Here is a 10,448-nt window from a genome sequence, read left to right on the forward strand (position 1 = left end):
AATTTCAATTTTAAGAGTATCCTATTCACGCGAATGTTGTTGAACGAAGCAGGACGAAGAAACAATCATTGATTTTATCGATTTAATCGATGAATTCTCTTTTCGTCCTCTTCAGAATTTTTCAAATTTACAACGTTCAAATTTAACGTTAAAAAAAACGTCTTCGAGGCAAGATGAAAAGGATGAATTTACGAACTTAGAGATTTTAAATTACGCGAAGGGTAAAGAATAATTTTTTACTTCTTCTTCTTCTTCCTCTTCTTCTATTCTCTTCTTTACAAATAATCTCGAGATCTCGTAAAGAGAATCAAGGAGAAGAAGGAAGTTGGCGATTTCCACGAGATTTTCATCGAGTAAAAAAGTTTTGGACGAGCGAAAAGAAGGTTATCCAGGGGGCAATAACAAAGGAAACAGAATCACGTTGGGAGGGGGAGGGGGTGAGAAAGCTTCTCGATAATTCCCGTAATAACGTTGAAAGCGATATAATTCAATTTTTTGACCCGGGAACGGTGTAACACGCATTTTAATCCACCCGATAGAAAAACTTTCCGTGCTGGTAATTGGACGTTGATTAAAGCGAAACGGCAAAGATACTTGGGTAGCTTGTTAGGCCGTGAAAACGTTTCGCCGATTTTACGAGATAAAATCGAGCCGATCCACGAGTTTTATGCGTTTCGATTGAAATCGATTAAATGGAGATTATTATATGGGATGGGAGATATTGGAAAACTTTGTTCAATTTCGTAGATGGAATTAATGCGAGTATCAGGAAGATGTAGTAGAAATCGTGAAAAGTGCGATGTTTGTTTCCTTTTTTTTTTTCATAATTTAATTTTGAATTGTGAACGATACACGTGATTTTGTGAAAAAGAGTAGTTAAAAGTAGGAATTACAATTTTTTGTTATTTGAAAATAATGAAAAATTGTAGGTCGAGAGAGTTGATTCACGAGTTTCGAGCAAAATTGATTACGCGGTACGCGTAGATGAAAAATCATCCAACTTCCTTCCGGCAAAGTTTCACAGACTCTTTACCGAATGCAATTAGTCCAATTATCTTACGTCCACGTAGTTGGAACAATTATGGAGCATCTACGAGTAGAATGCATTAATGGAATCAACGCTGCATTTAACGAATGGATTCTAACTTTGAAACAAAGCAGCCCGTTTAATTCGTATTAAATAGAAATTCCAAACAACGTACGTTTTTGTTAATTCGAAAATTAACAAAAATCTACTCGTAAAAATTTCTCTTCTAATTTCAAAAACATAGAATTACATTTAATTTCCAAATTCTAAACTCCCAAAAATTCACATCGTAATATCTTTATATAAACATATCTAGGGTTCCCTAGTAAGCTGTACATTTGAATGAACATTCATCTACGACGTTTCATTGCGCATGATCAATTGATCAATGAAAATGAACAAAAATCGATAAAAAATTCATAATAATTTTTGACACGATCTCTAAACTTAAAATTAAATTAAAATCTTAAAACTTTCGACTCTAAAAATTCACACCATATTCAAATATCTCGATATAAATATATCTGGGGTTCTCTAGTAAGTTGTACCAATGATCCATTCAAAGAAAATCAATCAAAATCGATATAAAAATTCATGGCACGATCTCTAAACTTAAAATTAAATTAAAACCTTAAAATCTTCGACTTAAAAATTCACACACACCATATTCAAATACTTCGATATAAATATATCTAGGGTTCCCTAGTACCGCTAGTACCGATGATCTTTCAAAGAAAATCGATATAAAATTTCATGGCACGATCTCTAAACTTAAAATTAATTTAAAACTTTAAAACTTTAGAACTCTAAAAATTCGCACTATTCCTAATACTTACATTACCGACATAAACGCGTCTAGGGTTTTCCTAATAAGCCGTGCATTTTAATAAACACTGGTCCACGGTGTTTCATTACGAGGATAGTGGCTCGACGACGCATTTACCTTACCTCTGTGTCGTTTTAATCTTGGCGAATAGAACGAGGCTGGAAAATTCGCAATGTTCACGGGGAGGGAGAAAGTCATCGAGACGTTGTTACAAGGGAGCTTAAAGGGGAGGTACGAGCCGGTTCGATAGCCGGATGTAAGGTCTGCGATGAGTTATAAATTTTTATGAGGATCGCTCTCGCGTTAAAACGATACCGGGGTGGAAAATTAATGGGATGAGTTGGAACAAACGAAGTGGCACTTGACGTTACAGTCGCTTTCGTTTCATCGAGGATGGGAATATCGTGGAAGAATGGTTCGATAAATTTTTTGCCAAGATTGTATCTAGTTATAAAATTGTTTGACTTTAAAAGATTTTATTATTTTTGCGAAATTTCTTAAAAATTGTCTCTCCAACGTTTTATTCAATATTTTTATGGACGAATAATTTTCTAACTATTATTCCTCCTGTCTGACTCTCTCGTTCTGATTCCTCGTTTTTTTGTTTCTTTCTAAATATATATGTTTACGTTTTCTTTAGAATATTTTTAGAATTATTTTGAAGAATTCGTGACAATTCGTTTTAATAAATTAGTCATGCACTCTCGGAATACCTTCCATTCTCTCTCTTTTTCTCCGGATTTTTACCATATCCCGATACGTTTGCGAACTTCATCCAACATTCACCTATTCCGTTCCCTGATTTGCATTTGAATTTGAAATTTCGTTTTCCCAAATTTTCGATTAATGTATGTAAATTATTAGGAAAACATTGGTACGCTGTTTCAGAAATGGCATCCAGGCTTGGCCAAAGCTGCGCAGAGATGGGCCAATCGATGCCTTGGATTGGTACACGACAACGCGACTGGCCTATATTTGGATGGTTTCGGCCAGAGCGGACAAAACATCTTCATTACGACGAGAAGGACATTGTGGTGAGTGCACACATTTTAAATGTTTCACGATTCTTAAAAATCAGAGAAATTGGGGAAAAAATTTGAAAATTTTTCCTATAAATATTTCCTGTAAAAATTAGGTTGTATAACGGTTAGGTTGTATATCGGTTTAATTTAATCTTCCTTTGCTTAGAAGAACAAAGGAGTGGATCAAAATGAATATTACGGGGATTGAATTATTTTATAGAATTTTAAGATAACTCAGTTTCTCCGTGAAAGAGGCACCGTAGCACCTTGTTGCCTTTGAATTTGTTCCAAGGTTCGTTCGAAGACGTCGAAGATCGCGAAGCTTTACTGGGATACCTCTTTCAGACGAGAAACGATTTCGAGCGATTTACGAGTCAAAGTGCATCAGAAAGTACACCAGCTACGATGTTTAACCAACATTCGTTGCTCTATTCTTATTAAATCTGGAACGAGTGAATATAATATACGATTTATATTCATTTCCCTATTAATTTTCTTTATAATTTCGAACAAAATTATCTAGTACGTCGTACTATTTTAACAAATTTTAGAAAAAATGAAAAAATTATATTTTACAAATTCACAAATATAATAAACGTCAATTTTTTCTTTCGATCTTCTCCGAGCTTTCTTAAGCTTTTTAAAATTAAGCGAAGCTCGAAATAAAAAAAAAAAAAAAAAAAGAAATATTCCGTGTCGAGAATGTATTTTAATACAATATACGCGACTACGATTCTCGAAATTTTTTATTATTCAAATTCACATCGAAGAAATCTTCTTTCTCGAGTTGCGCGAGAGCGCAAAATTATTCGTGAGGCGAAAGGAAGGATTATTCGCGCTGCTGGGAGATGATTGTCTTCATGATGTGTTCGAGTAACCGCGTAATTCTGATGCATAGAGCATGGAATTTCGAGCAACTATGAGAAATGGACTTCCTTATTTCCATACCAAGTTACCACGTCGATATCATTTCAATTAATTCATAATTGTTTATTATTGTTTTCAATGGATTTATTAGTCCCGTAATTTCATTACTAAAAATTCCATTAATTCCCATGAATTTATGAAATTTAATTAGATTTCGAAATATTTGTACTAAAAATTTTTTTTAAAAAGATAATTATATAAGAACGAGTCATTATTTATCAAACTTTAAAGCATCTGTTTGTTGTACAATGATTAGTTTTATTATTATTATTATTATTATTCTGTCCGTCTTTTCGTTATATATTTTTTACGTCAAATATTTCGTTCTAAATTATGAAAATTATATTTACGATCAAAAACATAAATATCATTTCGAATGTAACAAAACATGACAATTTTTAAAAAAAATTTCAATTATTAAAAAAAAAAAAAAAAAGCAATCATAGAATAAATCGAGTCAGATTTATAATTTGTCACGCTGTTTGCGTCAAGGATCTCCTCTCCTGTATCCATTAATTATATTTCGTGCATTTTAATCGCTTAATTAATTATCTGCATTTTAATTAAATTTCCATATTCGATCAAATTTAACTCTTTATCTTTCTCATTCTCTATATATTATATATTAACGAAATCACCATTTCGTGAATTTCAATATTTACTATCATTAACCAGAACGATACAAATTAAACAATATTTAAAATATCGCAATCTATCTACGATCACTTTGAACGCTTCGAATTTCGAACGGTTAAAAATACAAAAAAAAAAAGCTCAGCGAAAATTCTTTCTAGAACGACGAAATAAAATTTTTTAAATTTTCAACTTTTGAAACGAGAAAAACTATTTCTTGAGGAGAGAGATTCCTGATACGATACATTATTCATCGTCCCCGTACGAATAAATTTATATAAATACACGGAACACTGGCAATAGTGGAAAAGGGTGTTATTGTTCAGACAGAAAAGTTCGAGCTCGATCCGACATTGTTCTATTTTTCTGCCTAACGATAACTCATTCTCGCATTCGTCGCTCTCCTTAGAGAACCACCTGTTGATGTTCGACATCCAATCGAACCGAATCGAACTGAACCGAACCAAATCGAATCGAACCGAACCGAACCGAACCGAACCGAACCGAACCGAACCGAACCGAACTGAACCGAACCGAACCAAATCGAATCGAACCGAAACGAACCGAATCAAACCGAACCGAACCGAACCGAACCGAATCGAACCGAATCGAACCGAAGCGAACCGAATCAAATTGAATCGAACCGAATCGAACGCCACTTCCGCATTTTCTTTTCGAATTCCGATCAAGACTCGCTTGTCTCTATCTATACACATATTTTTAATTGACTTGATTCTCTTCTTCTCGCTCCTCTCTTTCTCTCTCTAAGGAGAAGAGAATTTCAACGCAAATAATTCTCTCGATTATTATCGATTTACGATGAAAGAATTCATTGCTCACGTTTACACGTTTGATCGTGTTAAGGACAGATGTAGAAGGTTTGAAAAGCATGGCTTGAAAAGCATGGCAAGACACGGTTCTTATTTTCAACAACTCGAGTACCTTCCTAATGTTAGATCCTTTGCAATTTAAACACCACATTGATTCGAATAACGTATATCTAGTGCAGAAAATTCATTTTTAAATTTATAAAAAATAATTGTTTCAATTATAATACGTTAAAAGTCTTATATGTTAAAATTTTAAATCCTCTTTTTAAACTTGTTCACAATGATTGAACAAAATACACGTATATATATTGGAACTATTATATCTCCATATAAGCTCCATAAAATCAGAAAAAATAATTTGTGCGAGGATTCAATCTTCGAAACCACTCTCCAATGTGACTATCCCTCTAACCTCCTCTTAGCATTTTCATAAAAAGTAAGGATTGGAGGAAAAACCAAGGCCAAGCGACAGTCTCTTCCAAATCAGTTAAAATATAGAACATAGAATATAGATAGAATTCAGCAAGTATACAATAATTTGCATCAAAATATAATTACAATTAAATTACAATTAAATCGCTCATTCGTTCATTCGAAGCTGATGACGTAAACGATTAAACAGCGCTATGACAGTAAATGATCATTCGAGTGTAACATCAGTTTGAGGCATCATCGACTTTTTTTTAACTGATCGCTTATTTCGAAGTATTATTTCTTTTTTTCCAGGAATTTCCCGATCAGAATGTGGTACATGGAGTACAAAGATTACAAATACGGGGACGACGAGGCGAACGATTTACACGAAATCGGGCATTACACCCAAATCGCGTGGGCGACCACGCATCTGGTGGGCTGCGGCGTGAGCCACTGTACCGGTGGCAGAGGACCACTTGGAAAGGATTTCTTTATGTACGTCTGCAACTATGCCCCGAGGTGAGTGTATCTTCTTTTTATTCTCGAGATTATATAATCTACCTTCCTCTTTCCATCCTTAATTCCTTATCCTTTCCAAAACTGGCAAGTATAAATTTTGGCAAAGACATTAAAACAGATATAATTTTTCATGGACAAATTTTCATTATCTTGCAATAGTGACGATAAGTAAATTAGTTTTGACTTTTTCTCGTGTTATATTTAAAAAGAAAAGAACTTTTGAATTTTGGAAAACTGGAAGTGTAATATTATTCGACCTCGTTTCTGCCTATCGCCTAGTGATTAGGAGAGCCACTCGTTAAGGAACAAGAAGGAAGAAACGCATAAAGCGAAGAATGAAAGGGATACAAAGCGGAGCGACAAAGTGTCGTGACAAAGTTGAATTCCTCCTCCTCCCCTCTTCCTCGTAATCCTATCTTTCTACGATCTCGTTCCCCCCTCGTCTCCTCGGTTTCGAAAAGCCGCGTCCAGATTCCTTTCCTCGTTCCCGTTCAAGCGACCATCGAGCTTTTTCGTCGAACTCGTTTCAAAAATATCTCAATAAACTCCCCCCTATCGTCCTCCTTTCGAGTGGAAAACAGCAACGAACCATTTCTCAAAATTACCAACCACTATCCAATTTTACACCGAAATTCTCCTCTAGTTTTTTTAATTTTTACAAGAGTCTCTTCTTTTCGTTGCTGCAATAATTTAAATAAATTTCCTCCTCGTATTCGTTCATTTCGATTCTCTGAAACAAAGTGAAAACAAAACCTAAAAATTTTCTTTTCCAACTATTAGATTGCTCGAATCTCGCGCGTCAAAATTAAAATCTCGTACAATACGAGATTCTCCCCGCTCTGAAATTAAATTTTCCAATCGATCCACCGAGTCCAAGCTCCGAACAATGAAATCGAGTATCGATGGGATTTCCATCCATGCTGGGCGCGGAAAGTGTAATCACACTTGGCTAGTTGGAAATTATCGCGTGGTAGGTGGACGCAGCTGGTTCCTGGGAATTTACAGAGGGGGAGGGGAGGCTCATTGTAATCGAAAAGTTTGCCGGAAGGCCGCGGGCATAATCCGGAAAATTGCGGCCGGGGAAACGAATTTACGACGACCCTCGACGCGCGTAATTTTAAATTCCACCCACCCTTTTCTTTTCTTCCCCACTTTCCCTACTTTGCTCTGCCTCCGCGAATTATTATACACGGTTGTGTATGGTCGTACAGGAAAGTTAACCATTTGCGCTCGAAAGGTGGTGGACCTCGATTCGATAACTCGAGTGACTCTTCATCATCTTGGATCGATGCGGCGATATTTATTTACGTTCGACTTTCTTAAAAATATCACATTCTTTATGCTCTTTACGTATTTAATCTTGTAGAGCGTGGAATAATATATTCGAATGATTAGAGATTTTTTATCTCAAATTGGATTATGATATCGGGGATCGAACTACGTTTTCGGCATTGAAATAGAATTAGAAATATTATTTTCAAAGTTTTGTAAGCAATACGGTAATGAAATTAGTTGGAGCGAAGATGAGTTCGATTTCTCGTTATTTAATATTCGAAATTATTTCTATTCGTTAAGAAATTGACGATAGAGAGAAGTATAGAGATGTAGTATAAGAAGAATATAGAAGGAATGAAAAATAAGAATGATAGACGGTGGGAGCACATTATTGTGAGGTTTGCGATATTTGATAAACCGAGGATGCAAAATATCACACAAAATTTTTTTTCTTTAGTAAAGATACGTAAAATATTAGAATATAAAAGTTTTATACGTTAATTCGTGAAATCGTTTTAAGTTGGCTAAGAAATTCAACGAATTGGTACGCGTGGAGTTGTTGGTTCAAAAAAGATTTGAAATGCAAAAATAGCAATGGAATTAAAGGAAAAATGAAACAGCTGATACAGAAGGAAATTCGATTTAGTTGTACTAATTATCCATCCGCGTTCAATTGTTTCTTATTTTCCCAATGGCCAATTTGTCTAACCAATTTTTCCGATCCGTATAATAACTCTTCCTATCTTTATCTTTCCTTTTTTATCCCTGTTGTTGTCTCCATCGTACCGTTCTCGCAATAAATAAACCGAGGAGAAAGAGCGAAGACGAGAGAAGCGGAATGAAACGACACGTGGACGAAGAAGAAAAAAAAGAAGAAGAAGAAGAAGAGGAGAAAGAAGAAATCGTATTAACCGCGCGAAGGAATAGAATTTTTCCCTAGTAAGCGAGATTACACTTACCCGGTGGAAAGAATTTCTTTGAAAAGAAAATTCATCGTGAAACACGTTTCTCTCCGCGATCTCATAAAACGTAAACGGCTATTCGAGGAAAATTCACGTTGATGCATCGCTCGCGGTCCATCCGTCTGTCGCGATTCGTTTTGCGCCGCCCTTCCATCGACGAGTCACTGTGACGAACGGTCCCCAATTCAAAGGACGGCTATTCATTCGTCGTAATCTGCCTCGTTTCTATCTACGATGTAACTCGACTTAAATGCATCGCAGCAGCTCTCGTTCTCGTCGTTAATTCGATCGATGATCCCAAGTCGGAAAGAAATTTTGAACGCCACGCTTCTCTTCCATCGCCATCACTTTGTCGCAAATTTATTCTCCTGCTTCGTATTTCCTCTTGTTCTTTTTCTTTACGCGCCTTCTCTTATTATCTTTGAGATTTTTAGATGGATTTATTCTCTACTTTTCTTCCTACGATCGTTTTCGCCCTCCCCCTTCTATTTTCTTCTTGTGCGTCCCTTTCTTCGCTTGCCCATTATCGACGCCTCGAAGTGACACGCGAGAGAGGAATTTTAATGTGCACGGTTGAATTGCGTTGTTCGCGTGGAGAAAAAAAGGAGAAAGAAAGAGTGGGAGGGAGGGAGAGAAGGTGAATTTCAAAGTGTTCCTAATAGGTGGCGTATCCAGTGTTGCTTTTTGCCGAGAAGAGTGGCACGTCTTCTCGAGGGAAGACATCGTCTGACGTTTGACCCATTTCTACTACGATCTCTCCTTGCGTGCATCCACTTTTTGGCCACCCTTTGCAAACCTTTCGTTTTTTTCTTTATTCGCGATCAAAATCACGCTCTTTATTTTCATTTTTACTTCTTCCTTCTCTCTCTCTTTTTTATTGCCAAAAAAATATTAAAATTAAACTGGGAAGGGGGGAATTTTTAAAGGGTGTATCGTTTCTTCAGGATAAAAATTTTAAATTGTAATAAAATATTTCACACATCCCGCAACGTCAAATTTTCGATATAAAACTGGGACGAAAAGCTTTATCGCGTTTTAAATAAAATATATGGCGATATTATCAAAGCGGCACAGCAGCTTTCGCAATTTTTCGCAAATGCCCGAAATTCCCGAATAACGCGTGCAATTTGACTTCGGTTTTTTCCCTCCCGATTGATCCGATTGGACCAAGTGTTTACGGTTGCAGGAAGATTAATTCCAATGAAACGTTTTTGCAACGAGAAAAAAAAAAAAGAAATTCAAAATTATTTTATACAGAAGAATATCGAGTTAACGAGTTCCCTTGGAAAGAAAAAAAAACTATTCCGTTAAAATCACCATCTTAAGCGAAAAAATTCCAAGTTCCAAACTTTTCTATTTGCCATCGAGACAATGTTCTTATCATCGATGATACGAACTTTCTTCTTACCTCCATCGATAGTTAAAGCGTACAAAAACTTTATTTTTCCAATATCAATCAATGTTTCGTTTCGTTCAATTTTATTAGAAATTTGCTATATTAATTTTGTCAAACATAACCCCCTTCCTCCTCTTGCTCTACCCATATTCAACTATAATTCCATTTATCCGAATAAGTGGCCGACCCGTACTACTTGTTGTAACCACGATCATTTCACTCTACTTATCCGACCGGCCGACTATTTATTTTCACTTCACCTGCTGGTGAATAATTTATCCGACCGGTAAGCTATTTCCACTTGCTCGCGTTTTAAATTTCGATTCATCGCAAAACTCGACTTTCTTCTCTCAAAAGAATAATAATAATAATAATAATTATAATTCTTGAATTCTCCTAATTTTCCTGGCCACCGTCGCGTGCACCATTCCATTCGACGATAAATAAAAACTGTCAAGGGACGTGGTAGTATTTTTCCCCCCTCATCCGGCCGTTACGCGGCCTCGTAATTAATTTCACGGCGGGTCATTTGAATTCAAAGCGGCGGCGGCGATGGCGGCGGCTCGCCACGAAAAATACTTTAAATGTAAATTAATCGAGGAGGATTGGCCCCAACC

The 10,448-nt window shown here is 35.9% G+C and overlaps 1 protein-coding gene across 2 annotated transcripts in view; it reads left to right on the forward strand.

Annotated features, from left to right (window-relative positions):
- Positions 1–10,448, forward strand: part of LOC102680554 (cysteine-rich venom protein-like) — a 105,916-nt gene that overhangs the window by 93,168 nt on the left and 2,300 nt on the right. For both annotated transcript variants that reach the window (XM_031512802.1, XM_031512805.1), the window contains 2 exons: positions 2,742–2,887; positions 5,992–6,198. In XM_031512802.1, the coding sequence (XP_031368662.1) occupies positions 2,742–2,887; positions 5,992–6,198 (353 nt within the window). The remainder of the gene's footprint in view (positions 1–2,741; positions 2,888–5,991; positions 6,199–10,448) is intronic.

Source organism: Apis dorsata, unplaced genomic scaffold, assembly GCF_000469605.1.
Source record: "Apis dorsata unplaced genomic scaffold, Apis dorsata 1.3 scaffold_37, whole genome shotgun sequence".
Taxonomy (NCBI): Eukaryota; Metazoa; Arthropoda; class Insecta; order Hymenoptera; family Apidae; genus Apis; species Apis dorsata.